Source organism: Eurypyga helias, unplaced genomic scaffold (assembly GCF_000690775.1).
Source record: "Eurypyga helias isolate BGI_N326 unplaced genomic scaffold, ASM69077v1 scaffold3399, whole genome shotgun sequence".
NCBI lineage: Eukaryota > Metazoa > Chordata > Aves > Eurypygiformes > Eurypygidae > Eurypyga > Eurypyga helias.
The window spans coordinates 15,951-38,133 of record NW_010273746.1 but is presented as its reverse complement, the minus strand read 5'-3'; the positions used below and the strand labels follow the sequence as shown (position 1 = coordinate 38,133).

At 41.0% G+C, this 22,183-nt stretch overlaps 1 protein-coding gene across 1 annotated transcript in view; it reads right to left on the bottom strand.

Moving 5' to 3' along the window:
- The window catches only part of GLDC (glycine dehydrogenase (decarboxylating)), a 36,376-nt gene that overhangs the window by 6,826 nt on the left and 7,367 nt on the right, over nucleotides 1-22,183 (bottom strand). Inside the window, exons 3-18 of the mRNA XM_010159564.1 lie at nucleotides 21,844-21,921; nucleotides 20,994-21,141; nucleotides 20,534-20,730; nucleotides 17,992-18,088; nucleotides 16,860-16,965; nucleotides 15,068-15,207; nucleotides 14,238-14,318; nucleotides 13,666-13,763; nucleotides 13,024-13,108; nucleotides 12,889-12,930; nucleotides 10,288-10,430; nucleotides 9,311-9,386; nucleotides 2,418-2,543; nucleotides 1,416-1,565; nucleotides 853-965; nucleotides 89-230 (exon numbers count right to left, since the gene is read on the bottom strand). Coding sequence (XP_010157866.1) covers nucleotides 89-230; nucleotides 853-965; nucleotides 1,416-1,565; nucleotides 2,418-2,543; nucleotides 9,311-9,386; nucleotides 10,288-10,430; nucleotides 12,889-12,930; nucleotides 13,024-13,108; nucleotides 13,666-13,763; nucleotides 14,238-14,318; nucleotides 15,068-15,207; nucleotides 16,860-16,965; nucleotides 17,992-18,088; nucleotides 20,534-20,730; nucleotides 20,994-21,141; nucleotides 21,844-21,921 — 1,822 coding nt within the window. The remainder of the gene's footprint in view (nucleotides 1-88; nucleotides 231-852; nucleotides 966-1,415; nucleotides 1,566-2,417; nucleotides 2,544-9,310; nucleotides 9,387-10,287; nucleotides 10,431-12,888; nucleotides 12,931-13,023; nucleotides 13,109-13,665; nucleotides 13,764-14,237; nucleotides 14,319-15,067; nucleotides 15,208-16,859; nucleotides 16,966-17,991; nucleotides 18,089-20,533; nucleotides 20,731-20,993; nucleotides 21,142-21,843; nucleotides 21,922-22,183) is intronic.

The following is a 22,183-nucleotide window of genomic DNA, read 5'->3' as shown; positions in this document are numbered from 1 at the left end:
AACCTGTTCATGTGGTTCTAGTGGTTCTCAGACCTGCTGAAACAGAAACAGACCCTCAGCTGATCCTTCTTGATAGAAGTCTACACACCTTTATATACACCCAGGAAATTGGCAATATAGCACTGGAACCCCAAGGTGCAGCGCTGATGGTACCCAAAGGACATGCATCCTTTTCCAGCTGTATTTTGATGACAGGGTGGGTAGGCAAGTAGGGAGCCAAATGCTTCTTCCTAAAATGAAAACATTGATTTTAGAACTTAAAATGTGTTCCTGTGTTACCACTGCTTAACAGTTTCAGCAGTAGCTTCTCTTCACCTTCCTTCCAGACACAGTCCTCCATGGAGTTTTTTCTATGTCTTCTTCAACATAAAGTTTATCAAGGTCAGTGGTGACACCAGAGGATGGCACTCAGTTTTCACCCTATCACAAGATATTCATGCAGCTATCCAAATCAAAATGATGTTTTAAAAAAAAAAAGAGTAAGATTTTCTTTCAAAGGAATACGATTGCCCTATAGGATAGATTCACGTAGTTCATGTTCCACTTCTGCATTCTGGGCTATGTACAGTATCAGCCCTCAGAGTCCACGGATCATCTCTGGAGCGAGGTCTACCACACACACTAAAGGGCCAACATGAAAGCCAGGGTTTGGGAGTACACATGAACCTCACTGTTCGTGAGGTCAGCACACGACTGTCCTGCAGAAGGACAAATGTCTGTGAACAACAGTACACGCCTCCCATTCATGCCTCTGTACTTATGTGAACTGCCAACCAAGATTCACTAAAATTCTGGTGTGGTTTTTTTTTTTTTTTTTTTTTTTAAAGAAAAGGCTAATAAAGAGATACCCACACTCCAATTGGTCCCATTCCAGGTCCTCCTCCACCATGGGGAATACAAAATGTTTTGTGAAGGTTTAAGTGGGAGACATCAGAGCCGTAATCTCCAGGTCGACACAGACCCACCTGTGAAGGGAATACGCTGTCTCAAACTATTCTTTCATGCCATTTTAAGATCTATTATTTAATTCAAGAAAAACAGGTTAAAAAAGATGTTTTTTACGTTTTTCTTTAATGTCATCATAAACTAGAATTGATGCAAACAATTTTTTGCTTTAGAAATTCTAACTCATGTCTGTAAAGCATGTCTTTCACAAAGATTAGACAGACTAAGCCAATTTCAGTGAACAACTCACACATCTTACAATATATTTTGTGGAAAAAATCAGATAAAACCATTATTTTCACCATCTAGTTTTTATTACTGATCTTGGAAACCTCACCTCCTGCCCCAAACACTGTGCCATCTTGTGAGGAAGCTGCGTTATGGTCTGAACTGAGTACTGCTGTGCTATTTTTATTCCAAGAAAACACACCGTCCCAGTTGTAATAAATACACCTAGGAGATTTTTGTACCTGGGCATTCATATTTGCTCCATCTAAGTAAACCTGGCCTCCGTGTTTGTGAATCAGGTCACACACATCTCCGATCTCCTCTTCAAACACACCGTTGGTGGAAGGGTACGTGATCATGATGGCTGCCAAGTTCTCTTTGTGCTTGTCCACCTGGTGGCAGGGGGGGAGACAGAAAAAGGGGTCACGGAGGCTCTGAACGCTTCTTAAGAGAAGATTTTCACAAAAACATGTCATCAGGTGTTTCACAGGTGAGAAGCAAATCTATCAGCATGTAGTCATTTATAGTCAGCCAAAGATACTGGGCTCTTTCCTACGGCAATACCTATGGAAAAAGAGTGTTTTCTCAATAGATCAGAACTCCAAATCAGGGAAGAAGGCACAGTATTAAAAGACATATGTATAATACTCACTTTTGGGACCTTAAGACCAGCTAAGTGAAACATCTGGCCTTCAAGTTCATGTGATCTAATGACCGTCCCCCTGCCTTCGGCACTGCAGTTCCATGACTACCTTAAAAACCTGCGCAAATATGTATTTTTGGAAATGTGTCTTGCTAATCCCTTGGATTCCCAAGATTCACCTGCGGCCAATCTACTCAAAAAAGTTGCCTAGCAACACCTTCCCCAGCAGAGGAGGGCTGGAGCTTCACTAAGCGAAGGCTAAAGTGCAGTTGCAAATGCTTCACAATCATGAACATGCTTCATCCATTTCAAATAGTAGATGTAGACCAAAAAGAGCTGCCATAAAAGAGCCTTCTGTGCAGAAAGACTCTCTGAGCCCCTCCTGTACCAAAGATCCTCACAATAAAAGAAATCTCTCAAATGTCACATGGCTAGTGTCTGAGTGAGCAAAAAAAGGAAAGGATTACTTATCCTTTTGAAGCATGTGTGCACTTATTATTGCCCTATTTTCTCTCAAAGGAAAACCTGATTCAGCTGCCAGCACTAATCTATAGAGAAGGAGTGTTCCTGCCTTGAAAATTAAAGATAATTAAATACTCACCATAGCTTTTAAATGGGAGATATCAATGCTGCCATTTTTATCCACTTCAATTGGCTGAATCTTCATCCCTGCCATTTGTGCACTTGCCGGATTTGTACCATGAGCAGATTTAGGAATAAGACAAACCTTAAAAGGGAAAAAGAAGCAGGGGCTAAAGTAAAACTAGTCAAAAATGTTAAAAGCATTATGGTCTACCCTCAGCTACAAATCATTACCAAAGTTTTCAGAAAGCATCCTGATGGAATGCTTACCAGCAAATTGCCACTTGTACTGAAGCATCAACTCAGTTTGCTTTGAAGAAAATCCTTTCAAGTATCAGCATTTAAACACTCATTAGGAAATAAAGTTTTAATTTGCTGCATAAATCATATTTAGGACTGAAGTTCCAGAATATTACCTCAGATAATCACATTTAAAATATTTTCCTTTCACCCTCCCTTTTTTTTAAATGCAGATTTTTTTTTTACAATTATCAGTCTTCATGTGTGCAAGGATTTGAAAGGAAAACTATCTAATTCCAACTTTCCACTACACCTTCAGCTGACTTCCAAAGCATTTTCCTCTGTATTCTATTAAAAATTTAGACTGAAATATTTTGTCTATAGCTAAGAAGTTTCAGACAGTTACTTACACGCTCCATACAGTTCATTTAAAAATTGAGAAGTACTTAAAAAGAGAAGTACTTTTACTCAAATAATCTGGATTCTTGTTAGTGATAGGAAAATGGAGCTCAGGATATTTCTAGACATTTGCTAGGAACTCTATCCCTTACAAAGACAACAAATATACCTTCAAATAAAAGCAGCAAATCATATGTGGATAATTAGAAGATAACTGACCAAGGAATAGGTGATCCCGCTCTGGCAGGGGGGTTGGACTAGATGATCTCTAGAGGTCCCTTCCAAACCCTAGCACTCTGTGAGTCTGTGAATAAAATTTCAGCCCAACTTCACTTCCCACTGAGTAAAACTACGCACAAAACCAAACTTGTAATTGTAAAGAGTGGCTGGTTTCCAAGGAGTTTGAGGTGATCTGGATGCAACAATGACAGACTAAGACAACACTCACTATTCAATTTTAGGTAGTTCACACACACAGAGGTTATAGCTCCCAAGAGGTCAGGACAACAAACCTTCTGTTTTGAGAAGGTAAATGAGTTCCAAATCCAAATATAAAATCAGGTTCAGAAAATATGGATATTATTTCACTAGGGACTTTTTGCTACCTTTTAAAGCCAACTCTACGAGTGTGTGAAAATCTGACTAATCTCAGATTTCTGAGGCTTTGATGTGGTCCCAAAAAATGTTCCTAAACTAATTTCCAGGGAGGGGGGGAAGTGGGAAGGTTCACACAGGTAAGTACTTCATGAAAACACAGGAAAGAAACGGAAAGGTAAATAGTTTTCACTGTGGAGAAAGGTTATCCTAATAGAACATTGTAAATAACTGTGCTGGTTCGCTAGAATTTCATCTTACTTATAACTGGTTTATACTGGAGACATACAGTAAAGGCCAAATATCCTGTTAATACAAAATCAGCCAGGTCACCAAAAGAACTGATTGCATAGTTCAGAAAAGTACCCACGGTACTGAGTATTCACAACAGGAAGCCAGACAGACTTAGATTAATACACAAGAAAACAAATCCAACCATAGACAACTGGGATCATAGTTCTGAACCTATCGCCACTCAAAAGATCTTGCAATGTAGGGGTGCGGGGGAAGCAGCTGCGTTAAAAACTAGAAAGGAAATAGCGAACAAAGATGAAGTAACGCAGAAGCTCTGAGGATAACCAAAGCTACGAGGTAGCTTTTTTGAGAAAGATGGACAAATAACTAATCCAGATAGGAAGGCAGAAATTAGGCTGGATAAGGGTATAATAAAAATCTCAGAATTTACACATGATATGCCAACTGTGAACAGGGAAGAACTGTTCATCATCTTTCAAGAGTGAGAGGGTATTAGAGGAAATTTTAAGACATCAAGTTCAAAAAAGTAAAAAACATTCTTAAGAAGAAATATTATTAGATGATAATGGGTGATGAAGCCATAGAAAGTTTTGTCCAAGGTACTGTAAATATCAGAAGCTTCCTCATAAGAGGTCAAGTAAGCAGATTTAATTTTAGAAAAATACGTAAGCAGTGCCTTTGGATTCCTGTGGATAGAGAAGTTTCCAAATAACAGATATGAAGAAGCTGGGGCCTTGTACTGGGAAACTATCACTGTGTACTTGCATTGTCCTTGTACTCCTCCTTGTAAGAGGAGTCTATCAGTCTGATACTGACTACAGCAAGACCCAGATGCTGTGACTGACTCTTTCAGTCTGGGCTAATCTGGCTGTCCTTGTATCTCTCAAACATGAGCTCACTTCTCCAAAATGAAACTTGCTACCATCAACTTCTCACATTTGTGTATTTCAACCTACTTCACTTCCAACTAAACTCACACCTAAAATCTACGATCAGTATAGCCTTTCTTCCAGGCATCACGGATGGTTCAGAAAGCACCTAAAGGAACAGTATTACTTTCTGATATTTTCAGCTATAACTGCCTGTTATTAAATGCAAATAAAGAATTCTTATTAAAAGAAAATCCAAATTCAAACTTCTATTAAACGTAGTGTACTAGTAAGAATTAAATCCTCTTTGGGGATATCTACAGTTGTATCACCTGTCAGCTTTACAAGAACTCTCTTTTTGTCAGGTTAGAATGGTGTAGCTGATAGGTGACTCCTTGAGGCAAGAGTTTCAGGTAGTTAGTACAGAAGAAAATACAAATCAAGCCTTTAGACTCTAGCATTATAAACTGAAGATGATCCTCAGTGAATCAGAACCGATTTGCATTACTCATTTACAGTTTCTGTGACCCCTGTGAAGCAAGGGTACCGCCACATATCTTACAGGAATTAATTTGAAACAGTTTGGATGGACAAGAACCAGATGAACCTAGAGACTTGTATGAGGCACACCAGAGGCTTGTCTGCTTCTTCTGTCAGGAGTGGCTATACTGGAAACCAACTGACGTTACAAGCAGCATAATTTTTATATAATCAATTGCTGTTCTCTTTGTAACTGAAAAAGCTGGAGAGGGAGTGTCATACCACCTTGAAAAAGCAAAAAATTGTCATTGCCTATTTTCTTAAGAGGCATGGACATCTGGGCCTAGATCCATCTCACTGGAGATCTGAATCACTGTTTCACATTCATGAGTAACCTGTGTGATGGCCTCAGTGGTTAGGTCTGCCCCTTGATCATGAGCCCGTCTGTAGGTTTTAGGTCTCTCCCTAAATGACCTGATGTTGCCTGGGCCCACTGAGCTATGAAAAACTCATCCTTAAGTTCCCTGTCCAGGTCTACCTGAGTGTGCTGGCAGTGACACTGAGTCACTTCAGCTCTGGCAGCCTGGTCTACCTGCTCGGTTTGGTGTTCCTCAGTGCTGCTGCCCTTGGGCTTGTGGGCGTCTGACGTGCACGATTACAGTAATGCTTTCTACCTGGGCAGCAAAGTCTTGCCCAAAGGCAGCAGCCCAGATGGGTTTACCCTCTGTGCTGCCACCTGGCCTGCTTGCAATGATGCAGCCACCCTCACAAGTCATTTGTCACCATACATGATTCAGTACTGACATAGAGTACTGGCTCCTTTACTCATTCAAATATCTCTAGGGCCAACTTTTGCAAATTGGCTCAACTTGCCATCTCCTTTGTGGCTTTGCAACTTGCTGTGTAGGGGTCTACACAGCAACCTTCCACTTTCGACGGTTTCCCACAACACAGCAGGATCCACTGGTAAACGGACACTACTACTTTTCACCTTTTTTATCTTCCAGTAACTCATTGTATGGTGGCACTTCTTGTACATCAGTCACCTCCTCGAGTGATGCTGTGAAATTCATACCTTCTGATGAGTCCATGATCTCTTCCAGGCAGGATTCCTAGGTGGCTGGAGTTCCCCATCCAAGCCTGTTGCATTTGTCCCCTGTTAGGTTCACCTCAGCCTCCAACACAGACAACTGCTGTCATCGCCCTATCACTCCAAAAATCCAGATGGGTCTCGCCTCTCCTGGTCTGACGGCATTATGGTACACTGTGTACCAGTATCCGCCCAAACCTTATACTCCCATGGATCCCATGTGCCAGATCACTGAATTCACACAGTCCATTATACTTTGTTATCCACTTCCTTTGCCTAGCTCGAGGCAGGGCTTGTAATATTCAGTTGCTTATCCTTGTGGTGTCAGACCAGAAGTCCCTTCACCAGACTCAGGAGGAGAGGCATTTTTAGCCCTTATTGTGTGTTTGAGGGACTACTGGTAGCTTTCCACTGTCTTGGCAGCAGCTGGTGTAGCAGCCTTCGTGGTTGGTTCCTTCTTAGTGTCTCTCTTCCCCTGCAGCTCAGGTACATGGGCTTCTAACTTCAAAGGGATTGTGCTCTCCCTCTTCCTCGTGCCTTACTGCAGGAAAAAACAGTGGATGCCACATGTACCTGGGGCTCTGTTTCTCTCCTGCAGTGGGAGGCTTGAGTCCATAGGACACCCCTGACAGCCAAGACACTGCCTGTGGGGATGAGAATTGGAGGGATTCTCTTTGAAACACCCTGGAACTGTCAAGAAAGTCTCTCTGTAGTTGGTATCTCAAGGTGTGGCCGGTCCATCATCACCAGTGAGTTGGCATATGACACAGGCATTTTCCATAGATGTCCGCTACATGGCCCATGAGTACTGGATGTCATGCAAATCTGCTGAGGTCTGTTTGTTGTCCAAGTCACTGTAAACCACCTCAATCATTGCTAATTCTCTTAGATACTGAACACCTTCTTCTGCAGGTTTTCAATTGCCTCAAGTAAGTAAGATCACCCCTGAGAGGACACCTCACACTCAACAGGAACCACCTCCAGAGGCTGCAGATTGTCAACCCTCTTCTGATTTCTTTGTTGATTCCCTGGTCCCTACCAGGGGATCCCAGCTGCTGGGCTTCACTACCCTCAATTCCTGACTAATCCCTCCAGCATCCCAGCATTTGACCAACCAGGCAGGAATATGCTTGTCAGGCTGGCAGCTAATTCTTCTGCATATTTTGGAGCTTGCTCAGGGTTAGGGATGGTGTGGTTTCTGACTCTTGGGTGACTGCTATCACTTCCTCCTTACATTTCCTTGCCAAAGGAGTGGCTTCCTGATCAGACCCTTCCTGCTCCACTAATTGTTGGTACAGTCCTGTTGACCTTCACTGACAGTGCTTCCTTTTAACTACTGGGACCATCACTGTGATTGAAGTTTGGGTCCCTGTCCGAACCATCACGCCCTTACAGGTAGAAGCCCACTTTCCCCTGCTGCTGTGACGGTGCTAGACAGAGGCCCAACAAGCACAGGCCAAGCCCCAAAGTGCTAGGAGCTGCTGAGTCTCATTGGGGTAGGCAAGGCACTCTTCCATCAAGTGGTGTGCCAATTCAATGGGATTGCATGCCTGTTCAGGTGTAAAATCTCAGATTATAGGCGGTGATAACAGCCCTAGGCATCTTCCCACACCCTCCTACATACCCTGTCACCCAGAGGTCAACTGCCTCAGGGCACTTTTCTCTGTCAGCTCAACAGTAAGTTGTTTACTCTTATGCCAGGACCAAACCAGGATCCACACATCCAGCAACAAATCAACTGTGTTAGATAATAGGATCAAACATAAGGATATAAAAAAAAAAACCCTCAGGATCCCACACAACAAAGCCGGACACATCAACCCCAGAGAAGAAGGAAGGGAGGTGTAATACCATGTTCTCTCCACAAGGTAGCTCATGCAGCACAGCAACAGCATGACAGTGAGAGCCGTATACCAGTCCAGGTACATGGCCATTGCTTTTACCGAAATGTTTCCAAGCACAGTGGAATACGTTGATGAGCAGCACAGACAAAAAGAAAGAGGGGAAAGCAGCCATTAGGAGGCCCTAGACCCTAATACACAGTAAAGCAAGCAAGCTCTGTGACCCACACAGGAGCCTGCCAATTAACAAATCAACATGCTCAGGTCAAAACTGTCATTACCTCATGTCCCATGCTGGCTGCCAAAAAGAACTGTGGTGGGTTGACCCAACCAATGGCCAAACACCCACACAGCTACTCACTTCCGTCTCTCATGGGATAAGAAAATAGAGGTAAGGTGAGAAGACTCATGGATTGAGAGAATGACAGTTTAATAGGGAAAATGCAAGCCACATGCACAAGCAAAGCAAGAAGAGGAATTTATTAATTACTTCCCATGGCCAGATGTCCAGCCACTTCCTGGAAAGCAGGGCCTCAGCACATGTAATGGTTGCTTGGGAAGAAAAATGCCATAACCATGACATTCCCCGCTTCAGCCTCCCTTCCCTGAGCTTCTATTCCTGAGCATGCTATTATATGGCATAAAACATGCCTTTGGTCAGTTTGGGTCAGCTGTCCTGGCTGTGTCTCTCCCAGACTCTTGCTAACCCCCAGCCTACTTCATAGGGGGGAACAGGGAGTAGGGCAGGGCAGAGTGGGAAAGAGAGAAAGACTTGACACTGTGCAAGTACTGTTCCAGAACAGCCAAAACAATCCTGTTTTATGGACACTGCTTTAGCCACACACCTAAAGCACTGCACCATATGAGCTGCTATAGAGAAAGTTAATTAACTCCATCCCAGCCAGACCCAGTACAATCACCCTTTGAGGGAGTCCCCTTTCCTCATTCCCCACTGTCTGTGAAGAAAAAAAAGACACTTAAGATGGTACCCATGATCCACGAAGGAAGCAGGGAATACTAAAAGCTTGTCACAGATGAGGATACACAACCTCATTTCTCTCTAGGTGAGTCCCAGATGCTGAATCAACTCTCCTTTTCCCTCTTCCAACCCAAAGATCTTCCCCGCACATGGGCTCGCACTTACAGTTCTATGACGTTCTCCTTTTGCATTTAAATAAGCTTTGATGGCAGCCAAACCCGCGTACTCTCCTTGGGCTCCACTGCAAGAGGAACACAAACCCTGTTACACCAGCCCACAAACCAGAAAGTGCCAGCTCTCTATTGAAACTTCAAAATTTTCCAGTCCTCATCCTTCCCAATGGCTTTAGGCAAGTGTCAGCAAACTAAAAGCAGCACATCCCATGGATTAAATTACAAAGGGACAGCTTTTGCCTCTTTTGCAAACAGTAGATGAAAAATGTTATGCCATTTTATGTGCTTACGTTATGATGTTAAATCTTGTGGTGACTGAGTTGATGTCCATTTCTGCACCTAGCAGGGGACTACGTGCTCGACTAGAGAGAAGCAAACTAATGCTGAAATGAATAGGAAACTGTATGCAGTGAATCATAGGAACTCTTTCAGTGACATCCTATGTGTAGAGTAAGTCCTTGCTGCTCATTTTGTATTAAAGCTACTAATGGTGGTTAACAGGCTGCAGCACTACTTATTCAGCTCTGATTTATTTATTTCAGCCAGCATGCAGATCCTAAGCAGTCTCCAGTCAAACTTCGTGCATCAAATATCAGTTTCAACAAATATGTATTTGCCAGCTCATACGGCTTATTCCTGTTTCAGATCTTTAATTTTAGCTCATAGAAGGCCATCAGCAACATTACCATTTTAAGCAAGCAGTGGTGGAGAAAACAGCCTTCAATGGGAGGAAAACATGAGAAAAAAGATTAAGATAGAAAAGACCAAATCATGAAAGTTTTAAAAGAGACATGACAAAATAAGGTTCTGTAGTTTTGAAAAAACAAATCTTGTTTTCATAACTTTGCATTCATGATTTCTTTTTAACTTAATTTTAGAAAATTCTTCCATTTTTGGCTTGCACATTTTCTTTAGACGTAAGTTTTTGGAATCTTGTTAAAGAGTGAATGTTCAGAAAAAATTTCCTACCTGTTTGGTTGGAAGGAGATTTTGTCATAGCCTGTAATCTCACATAGGTCCTTCTCCAAATCCTTGAAAAGCTGTTGATACCCTTGAGCTTGATCCAGTGGTACAAAAGGGTGGATGTTGGCAAATTCTTTCCATGAAATAGGCTATTAAAAACAAAAAAACATGTGCTGTAAGAAGTTGCCCTGTACACAAATAAAAATCAAACATTTTTTGTGCAGCAAGAAAAGTTCCCAGCCTCATTGTAGGATGCAGCCTGGCTGAACAGGGCTTTGCCTGGAACTCAGGAAAAAAAGGAGAGTTTATGAACTCTGGGAGAAGAGTCAGGCAAATCAGGACTACAAAGATGTTGTGAGGTTATACATCGAGCAAATTAGAAGGGTTAAAGCCCAGCTAGAACTTAATCTGGCCTCTGATGTAAAAGGCAATAAAAAATGTTTCTATAAACACCTTAGTGACAAAAGGAGGGCTAAGGAGAATCTCCATCCTTTATTGGCGGCAGAGGGAAGCAGACTGACTAATGATGAGGAAAAGTATGAGGTACTTAATGCCTTCATTAACCTCAGTCTTTAGTAACAAGACCAGTTGAGCCCCCCTGAGCAGAATGAAGCCCTCACAATCCAAGGGGAAAAGGTTAGTGACCTCCTGCACCACGTAGACACACACAGGTCTATGAGACCACATGGGATCCACCCAAGGGTGCTGAGGGAGCTTGAGGAAGTGCTCACCAAGCCACTTTTCTTCACTTATCAGCAGTCCTGGCTAACCGGAAAGGCCCCAGTTGACTGGAGGTTAGCCAGTGTGATGCACATCTTGAAGAAGGGCCAGAAGGGCGATCCAGGAATGTAGTCTACCTGGACTTTAGTGAAGCCTTTGCCACCATTTCCCACATCATTCTCCTGGAGAAACTGGTTGCTCATGGGCGTACTCTTCATTACGTAAAAAACAGGCTGAATTGCCAGGACCAAACAGTGTTGGTGAATGGAGTTAAATCCAGCTGGTGGCCGGTCACAAGTGGAGTTCCCCAGAGCTCAGTACTGGGGCCAGTTCTGATTAATATCTTTATCAATGATCTGGAGGAGGGAGTCAAGGGCACTCTCAGTATGTTTGCAGATGACAACAAGTTGAGTGGGAGTGTTGATCTACTTGAGGGTGGGAAGGCTCTTCAGAGGGATCTGTACAGGCTGGATCTTTGGGCCAAGGCCAGTTGTATGACATTCAATAAGGCCAAGAGCCAGGTCCTGCACTGAGTAGGGAAGTGATTGTCCCCCTGTACTCTGCACTGGTGAAGCTGCACCCTGAATCCTGTGTTCAATTCTGGGCCCCTCACTACAAGACACTGAGGTGCTGGAGTGTGTCCAGAGAAGGGCAACGGAGCTGGGTCTAATGCACAAGTCCTGTGAGGAGCAGCTGAGGGAGCTGGGGTTGTTTAGCCTGGAGAAGAAAGAGGAGGCTCAGGGGAGGCCTTCTAATGCTCCACAACTACCTGAAAGGAGGTTGCAGAGAGGTGGGTGTCAATCTCTTCTCCTAAGTCACAAGTGATGGAACAAGAGGAAATGACGTTTAGATTGGGTATTAGGAAAAAATTCTTCACCAAAAGGGTGGTCAGGCACTGGAACAGGCTGCCCAGGAAAGTGATGGAGTCACCATCCCTGGAGGTATTTAAGAGCCACGCTGATGTAGTGCTTAGGGACATGGTTTATGGTAGACTTGGCAGTGTTAGGTCAACAGTTGGAGTTGATGATCTTACATGTCTTTTCCAACATAAGCGATTCTGTGATTCTATGACACTATGATTTCCATTATCTTTTTTTTTGTCATTTTGAAGATACTTAAAAATCCTTGGTTTCTCCTTCTAGGTCACTTACCCTTATGTAGAACTGTAGGATCACAAGCCAAACAGAGAAGAGTCATGTGGAATAGTACATAACACTCAGTTTGTTTCAAATGGTATTGTTTCTATCCATTTTAATTAGAAGGGAATATACAAGACAGAAAATGGTGAAGGGAGAAGACAGAGAAGGCAGTGAGAGAAAGGGGACAAAGGAAACCTAGTGAAAGATCAAAGAGAGAAGCCAATGGGGAGAGAGCAGAGGAAGCTCATTCAGAGTCAAAAAGTCATTTGGTACCCTAAAGCCCAGCTAAGGCTCTACCTCATCTGCTACCAGCTAGAAAAATGAAGATATCCAGCACTCCAGCTCCTCACCTGAGGATAATGAGTGCTGTCCTAAGAAACAGCAAACAAAGAACCAGTCCCACTTGGCTCTTTCCATATTTCTGAGGATTTGACTGTAAGATTTCTAAAGCAGGTAGAAGGTAGATACTGCAAGACCTCATGAGGGATCAGGACTGAGATACCTAATTCAAAAAATTATTTTCCTAATTTTTTTCAGAATGGAGTCTTCAAAGCCACTCTCTCTCCTGCTGTTGTTGCACCCCTATGTGCTTTCCGGAGCTATTTTCCTAGCAGAAAATGGAGATGATGACTTTAGCTACTTCTGAAACTGCCTCCTCAGCTGCAGTACGTTTCCGTAGCAGTCTTCTCTACTGGCTAGATAGCTTATTCATTTGGGTCTCAAGTAAGATATTATTACTGCAACTTACTGTAAGTTCAGCTGAGCTATTGAGCTTCATTGTGCAGGACCCCTAAAAATACAAACAGATTTGTCAGTATTTATAGAAATATATAAATACGTATGTAAATACCTATTTTTTATCTTTTTTTTTTTAAATACCTACCAAAGGAATCATGCTGTGAACAAGGGAAATATCTTTGTTTTCTAATCTTTTCATGTATCGCACGATATTTGTCTCAGAGTGATAGCTGGAGAACACAAAATGTGGTGTTAAGGCAAGCAGATTAGCTATACCAGCTGGTTGATCTGTGCTCTAACATAGGAAAAGCCATAAATAAAGAATTCATACTGAGGAAAATTTTTAATATATGCTGGGTACTTCTTTACTTTATACTTTACTTTACTTTATACTTTATACTTTATATTTTACTTTACTTTACAATACTTTATGCTTGCTATAGCAATGTGGATGAAAAATGCCTATTGTCATTCACTCAGAAATGTTATTAGTAAATATGGAATATAAAGGTTCTACTAAGTCTGCTGATACTATGCATTCAAATAATAGCTTTTAGAGTGTAGCAGATTAATGGGAAAACACATCCCCCATGTGACCATGAATACTGCTTTGCTTGTTTAAAATGTGAAATATATCTAAAAATGCTACTAAATAGATTATTTCAGAGTAACGTGTGACTATGTGAAGACAGCTACAAAACTGTCCTCAACTGACTCCGGTACCACTTTTGAGAGGAGATGTTTTCAGATTCCATTCAAATATCAGATACAGAGCAATTTCACAAACCTGTTGAAAACCTGATGTGTCAAGAACTTGGAAGTTCTCTTAAACGGTGTGCTAAGGATGCCTTTGGTTTCCTCGCCCATACCCTCAGCAATTAGCTCCTTTGACACAAAGAAACATGGAGTCAAGTATTTTCAGAGAAATTTCTATTTTTACATTCAATTTCCATCAGAACTAGCTTATACCACCACCTAAACTCAATATTTAATCAGCTCCTGAAGTTAAAAAAAACCCCAACCTGCTAATTACTAGTGATATGTAACAAAAATTCCAGTGGAACAGAAGTGATTGACTGTCATGTCCTAACCCTCACAAAACAAACAGCAGCTTAAATGCAAGGTATCCAAACTGACTGAAAGGACTAAGTGTCACTCACAATCAGGAAATGGCATTACCTGGTTACATAGATCATTGTTACCTCATACTGCCTGTTTCTTTAAGAGAGGATCTGAAATTCTCAGTATTTAACAAATGGTCATCATACTGACACCCACTGTCCCTAGAGCAGTTTTGCTTTTCACTAAACTTCTGAAACATTCAGATAATTTAACCCATATGATCTATTGACTACTTACAGCTGAAGACTCACAACCAAAAATCCATAGTATATCATCTAGGTCTTTCTCATTTACAGTTTCATCAAGTGATAGTCCAATCTATGGATAAAAGCAACAGTAATTACTCAAAGACCTTAATTCCAGAGGCATAGTACATTTGTTCTGGTCAAGAAAAATTATTCCAGAAACACAGGAAAAATAAAAAAGAAAAAAATCAACCTACCCAAGGGTATGTAAATGTCACTTCATTTTAGGTAATAGACACATAAATTTATTTTATTTACATGAAACCTTCCAGTTCCTACCTTTCCCCTGCTAAATCATCCAAGCCAGATGGCTCACAACCTTCAAGACTTGTGACCTCACTTCTAATGTTTCTGTTTTCCATTTAATAGAAAAAATGCCCATTTTGCTAGACCTCCCCCTCCCCACTTTCCATTTTACGTAAAGATTAGACTTTGCCAAACATTCTTAGTGTCTCCCAAAATGTGATTTAGATTTCAATCTGTCTTTAAACAGTGCCACAGGACCTGACTTCCTGAGGTCACCTTGCATTTCATCATTAAGACTTGGAGACTCTCCCCTTTAGCCCTTAGTGGCATATTTAACATGAAACAATTAGATAATGTTTTTAAATAGACATAGAATGAAAATAAAATCATTATTTCTGGAAGTTCACTACATCACTTAAATTTATTCTTTATATTATCTTCATAATTGACTGTTGTATCCAAACAAATTACAAGAAGTCTTACATAATTTTCTTCTGTTTAGCATACGTAATGACAAAAAACAATGCAGAAAAAGTCATGCTACAAAATTTCTGAAAGATTTAGGGAGTTGCTTACTCTGCCATCACTATAGGCCCGAAAATTTATCTTTCTAAGAGCTGCCCTGTCCAAAACCTCTTTAACTAAGCATCCGCAGGTGATCGTCAAGGTATCAAAGAATAGATCATGATGTAGTTTATGACCAGCTCGTCTGAGACCTATAAAGAAACAGTAAGTTAATTAGCTGTGTACCTTATTGCTTGCTTACACATAATAACACTATCAATTCTATAGGTAAATGCTTCAACATAATATTCCCCTTGTGTACAGAGCAGCAGTCACCAGTCTTTTAGTCAAATGTCACTGAGCATGAAATGCATCTAAATCAGATTCAGACCTAATTAATAATGCAGACTGCATCTAGGTAAAATCCTTCTAATACTTCAAATCTGTAGTATACACAGTAGACAAATTGGTATATGAATGCAATAAGTACAAAACTGCAAGACTGGGAATAGAAAAAAAATTATAAATCATAGAATCATGGAACGGTTTGTGTTGGAAGGGACCTTATAGACCATCCAGTTCCAACCCCCCTGCCATGGGCAGGGACACCTTCCACTAGACCAGGTTGCTCAAAGCCTCGTCCAGCCTGGCCTTGAACACTTCCAGGGATGGGGCATCCACAGCTTCTCTGGGAAACTTGTTCCACTACCTCACCACCCTCTCCATGAAGAACTTCTTCCTGATATCTAATCTAAATCTCCCCACTTTCAATTTAAACCCATTACCCCTTGTCCTGTCACTACAGGCCCTTGTAAAAAGTCCCCTCCCAGCCTCCTTGTAGCCCCTTCAGGTACTGGAAGGCTGCAATAAGGTCTCCCCGGAGCCTTCTCTTCTCCAGGCTGAACAAGCCCAACTCTCTCAGCCTGTCCCCATAGCAGAGGTGCTCCAGCCCTCTGAGCATCTTCGTGGCCTCCTCTGGACTCGCTCCAAGTGGTCAATATCCTTCTGATGCTGAGGGCTCCACAGCTGGACGCAGCACTCCAGGTGGGGTCTCACCAGAGCAGAGTAGAGGGGCAGAATCACCTCCCTCGACCTGCTGGCCAAGCTTCTCTGGATACAGCCCAGGATATGATTGGCTTTCAATGGATAATAACTGTCATGGAGCTCGCCATAATGAAATTTAAAATCTTAGTGCTTTTTGCAGCAGCAAAAGGTCTTTCGGCTAAGCTAGCAAATAAAGCATGGATAATTGTGGTAATCATTCCTCAGCTCCCAGCATTCCATTTCCCCATAACTCCTTCTGGCAGCAATGATAGTCATTCCAGTAAAAAAACCCTACCAGACCAGACAGTCCAGCTGCAATCATTATTTTCTGCTACAGATTTCATGCTTTTGGTCAGCTGTTAAACTTTGGGATTTCAGTGCTCACAGCAGGTATGATACTCCACTCAATTGAAATTTTCCTATTTCTTTTATCTCATCTATTATTTATTTTCGATATGTTATTAATACTCTGTGTGGATTTCTGTGTGTAAACTAGGATGGTCCAGTAAGTGAAGTACAGAGCTTTCAGCTGGAAAACAGCATTTGAATCTTACCATCCAGAGACTCACTGATTAGACTTGTGTTAGTTTCCCAAGGAAACAGAGTAACGCTTGAAAGCTCATTATCACATAGGTAGCTAATTCTTGGATGTAATTTTCAGAAGTACAAATAATCATTACCTATGAATTATGTATTAAAATGTTCTCTGGAGGTAACACACACCAGCTGGCAAAAAAACCAGTAAGTTTATTTAAGAAGACATATTATTTAAGGAAGTGTAAGGATTTAAGAACAGTTTCTGCAAGCATTAAATACTCACCTTCGGCCAAGATTAGAGTCGCATTGTGTACCCGTCTTGCAATATGCCTTAATCCATCAGACCCATGGTATACACCAAACATGGCTGCCATATTAGCCAGAAGAGCCTAGGATCCAAATACAGTTTAGGGCATTATTGCTATTGTTGTTGCTGTTGTTATTATGATCATCATCATCAAAGAATACTTCTTGTTAGTTTAGTGGAAAGTTTCTTTATGACCCAGGGACAACCACATATCCTCAGCTGATGTTATACTTGATTACATGTTGCCTATTAAATAAATAAAATCATAAAAGGTGGGAAAGGCAAATACTTTTATGAAACTGTAAGCCCTTGCTATTCATTCAATGACCTTTGAAATGTAACTGTGTCAGCAATTAACATGAACTTAAATTCAGCTACTGAAACACAAATGTTTGAAGACCCTCAATTAAAGCTAGTCTCATATGAAACTAATTATTTAGGATTGGAACAAAACATTTATGGAATACCTCATTAGTACTAAGCAATTAAGATCATTTTAATTAATAATCCCTCCTCAAGATCTGGCACAACATTAAGAACATAAGCCAAGCATCGGTAGGAGCAGAAAGAGTTATGAACTTGTCTGGCTGAAGGTCTGTGGAGGCATGCTGAAGATAACTATTTTGGATAATTACCCACTTAATCATGGTATTTTCCTGTAAAGACAGCTCTTTGAAGATGTTGTATTTTTTGCATTAAATCACACAGACAAAAATATAAGTTATGACAATCTGAACAAGCAGTTTTAGAATTTAAAAATTGATTTTTTTGCCCTGGGTGGACCATTTCAGATCATTAGAATTCCCTTCCCTTCTATTAAGAAATCTCAGATGGACTGATGGACAGTTGAACTCATGACATTGCACAAATTCAGTGCTAAAGTCTTCATGAAAGGAAACAGATACTAATACCCTCTTTTCAAGCAGGGTTCCATTTTTCAAAGGACTCAAAAGAAATGCACAAACACCAGAATATTCCAACCTTCTTCATTTTTCTAGTAAGAAGTCCCAGAAGTAAAGCTAACTCAAATTACAGTGATGTTAGGTCTATAATCTTACGGTTTAACTTTTTCCTTTCTACTGCTGAAAATAAAAGCATGACAAATTACCTGTGCTGTGCAAATGTTGCTGGTAGCTTTATCCCTCCTGATATGCTGCTCTCGTGTTTGCAAAGCAAGTCGGTACACTTCCTTTCCATTTGCATCTCTAAGTCACAAGCAAAAATGTCACTTCTGTTACCTTAAAATCACAGTAATTTAAGACATTGGGCTCTCTGCATGCTAACCTGAAACTAGTTACCTACCCTCAGAGACAGAAAGGTGTTGGAGAGAGTAAAGTGTAAGTCAGGACAGGTGAGATATCAAACAGAGAGTGAGATTAAAGTCTCTAGATTTCTCTTTACACCACAGCTGACAGATGTGTCTGGTCAGGTAGAGCACACAGTGAGTTTTCTAAGCATACTACACCAAAACTTGGTGTTTGCCTTAAAACGTCACTGATTATTGCAACTCTTTTAACTGAATAGTAATCCAGAATTTAACTTGAACAAACACTGAGAAGGCAGCATCTTTTCCAATTATGTCAAGTAAGAGCATGTTGAGTGTGTATTTCACTAAAAATAACCTGTCCAACAAGGTTGCATGAGATAACTGGGAGGGCTCTGGCCAATCCATCCTTTCAGAGGTGCTTTTGTAGGGTTCCTAATATGTTACAAGTAGAGAGGGAAAAGCCAGACTAGTATCTTTCAAAGCTATGAAAACTTGCAGAACAGCCACAAAAAGAAACAGACAAACTATGTACATACATAGAAAATACATATATGTACATATGTGTGGGTTTGAACAGCTAGACAACTCACCTCAAGCACTTGTGCACCAGTTATATGACATCTGAATAATTTTTACTCTAGCAGTTGTTTGGAGATTTTAACTATACAGCTTAGTTTATCATCAGTCTATCCAGGACTGGAGAAATGGGCTGCAGGAACCCCATGGAAGTGCACAGTGCTGACCTGGTAAAGAACCCCCACACACACCTCTGCATGCTGGGGCCACCCCACTGGAGAAAAGGCCCTGAGGGACACCAAGCTGAACGTCAGCCAGCAATGTGCCCCTGCAGCAAAGAAGGTGAATGGTGTCCAGGCTCCATTAGGCAAAGCTTTGCCAACAAGTCAGGGAGGTCCTCGCCCTCTCCTCAGCCCTGGTGAGACCACACCTAGAGTGCTGTGTCCAGTTCCAGGCTCCCCATGGCAAGAGAGGTATGGATGTACTGGAGACAGTCCACTGAAGGGCCACAAAGATGTTGAAGGAACTGGACCATCTCTCCTAGGAGGAAAAGCTGAGAGAGCCGGGGCTGTTCAGCCCGAACAAGAGAAGGCTCAGGGGGGACCTCATCAATGTATATAAATACCTGGAGGGAGGGTGTAAAGAGGACAGAGCCAGGCTCTTAGCAGCAGCACCCAGTGACAGGAGCAGAGACAGTGGGTGCAGACTGAAACACAGGAGGTTGCTCCTGAACATGAGGTTACGCTTTTTCACTGTGACGGTGACTAAGCCCTGGCATAGGCTGCCCAGAGAAACTGTGGAGTCTACTTCCTTAGAGAGCTTCAAATGACATCTGGACACAGCCCTGGGCTATTGGCTCTAGGTCACCCTGCTTAAGCAGGGGGGTTGGCCCAGATGACCTCCGGAGATCTCTCCCAACCTCAGTAATTCTGTCATCCTGTGAACAAAAACTTTAAAAAAATCCATGGCAGAAAGTTGCGCTGAGAATGCACGGTAGATTTTTCCATTTTAACATCTTCTTTTCCAACTTTCTTGAGATGCAGAAAGATGAAAGTAGATAAAAAATATTAAGCTAGGTGTAGTTACAGAGCAGGAGTAGCATGACCTTGATAAATACGACTCCTCTTTTGTAAAAGATTTTATTAGTCTGAATTGGGGATCAGATTTCAAAATTATGAGTAAATTAAAAATATATTTGAAGGAATATTACTATACAAATGGAATATTTCTAAACTTAATGAGAAGTGTTAGTGTCATTAGTTATTCTGGTTACTGACATAGCTCTGAATAGCTTCTGTGAGAAAGATACACCGTCTTCCCAGTGACAATTACTTCGCATCTCTACTATTCCCAGTTAGACATCTTGTCAAAATTCAAAATATGTCACCAATAACAAGAACTAGAGGTAAGTTTTTGCACACTGTTCCTCTGCTTTGATCAAGCTTGACTAAAATTTGAACTACACTGAGTTCATTTTTGATTATCTGGGAGGTGTACTAATTCTACTTCTTCCTATTTATGTTTTTAATGACCAGAGAAAAAGGTATAACAGTACAGAATAAGTTGAATAAATTAGCTTGCAAAGCCTCATGACATCACAATTGATCCTCTCTGCTGTCTTGGTTATCTCTTCATCCCACATTGGTGCAAGCACTATAGACAGTTCACAGTTTCATTCCACACAAATGCAATTCTTTAAGCTTGCTTCCTAAGAATTGAAGGCAACTTTTATTCTCCCAGTTTTCAAGAAAAAGGTGTTGAGTACAAGACCATGGTCAGCTTTTATTCATAAAGGCTGCACAAGATAGTCAGAATGTGTTTTATTTTGATGTTCCCTGAAGACACTAACAACGAAGGGAGCCCTTACCTCGTAACGCCCACCATTCTGCCCGGCATCATTCTCACTAGATTTTCCTTGACGGCAAAGAATGCTGCGTGGGGTCCCCCGTAGCAGAGTGGCACGCCAAACCTCTGGGAGTTGCCCAAGACAACATCTACCCCAAACTCTCCAGGAGGCTTCAGAATACAGAGAGCCAGAAGATCGGTAGCACAGCAGGCAAGAGCCTGATAACAGAAGTGCACAGAGCAGTCAGTCTCTTTTATGAAGGAATGGTGTTTGCATGGGAGCTAAGTTTGAGTAAGATACAGCTTCAAACACTTCCACAGCACTTGCACAGAGCTGAGGTGTAGTGATTGTAATGGTTATCAATTCCATGGAGCTGAAGACTAATGCTTCAGATGCTCTCTCATGTAAAAACATTTTTTTAAGACTATGGCTGTTTGATGCATCAAATTGAAATCTGACAGGCCAATGAAATTTACTTTACCCCATTCTGATGAGCTCTCTCAACAAGTTCAGAGAAGTCTTCCACCTTCCCTTCAGTGTCCGGGTACTGAAATAATACTCCACTGACATCCTTTCCACTGAAATCCATCTCATGGGGTAATTTGAGCTCAGTAATAACACCCGTATAACTGGAGAACAAAAACATGCAGAAGACAACATATTCAAACCACTTTCTGCCTTGTAGTTATACTTAGTATGATGGTCTCCTGGACTTATATATGACACTTTTCTTTAACATACAGCGAGTTGAATGTGCTTTGCAGTGCTCAACATTGCGAAAGTTACATGTCATGGTATTTAGGACTGAAGAATAATTGCATTTGAGATCACCATCAGAAATATGGAGCAAAGCAGAGCAGAGGATGCATAAGCTCCTTGATATAAATATTTTGCTGTTTTAGCATGTTTCACTTTGACAACTAAGTCATGTTTTTAGAAGATGGTTACTTTAAACTGTCAGCTTAAAATGGATTTAGCTTTAACATTGAAAGAGAATCTTTGCTATCTAAGGCAATTAATTTCCTAGTTTGTAAAAAATGACCAGACTGAATTCAATAACCAAATGTATATATCTGCACAAATGACTTAAGAGGAAAATTTAATATTTTCTTTTCATGAGATGCTTAGTTCTTTCTAAAATATCTTTAGTTACTTTGCAGTTGTATTTGAAGGGAAAAGTAGAACCAACGCCAAATGTTAACAGGTTTCTGCTTCTATTTCACAAAGAAAGCATAATCCTATATTCCAAAAATATTAGGTATATGGTGAAGACTTTAAAAATTATTCATTGTAAGTCAAAAGATATGGTGGAAAATGGAGAAAAACATTACTTGGCTCTAGTTTGGACCACTGCTATAGTTTGAGGGTGGCATCGGGCATCTACATAGAACTTCCTTCTTTTGTTGTGCCTGTTGAAAAGGAAAAGAAAGATGTTATATATCAAGAATATATTGTTTTCCACGGAAATAAAATTAATCAGTTTTCTAACGGTGATTTTTCCTAGTTAAGTTAAAAGTAAATTTTGGTTATCATAACCAAATTAAGTGCAAGACTGAATGAAAGTTCTGGTCCATTTAAAATAAGAAAGTTATTTCAGACACTTAAATGAGATTCATAAGGGACAAAAATTAAAACTGACTATGAAACAGAACAAGGAGACAACTTCAGTAA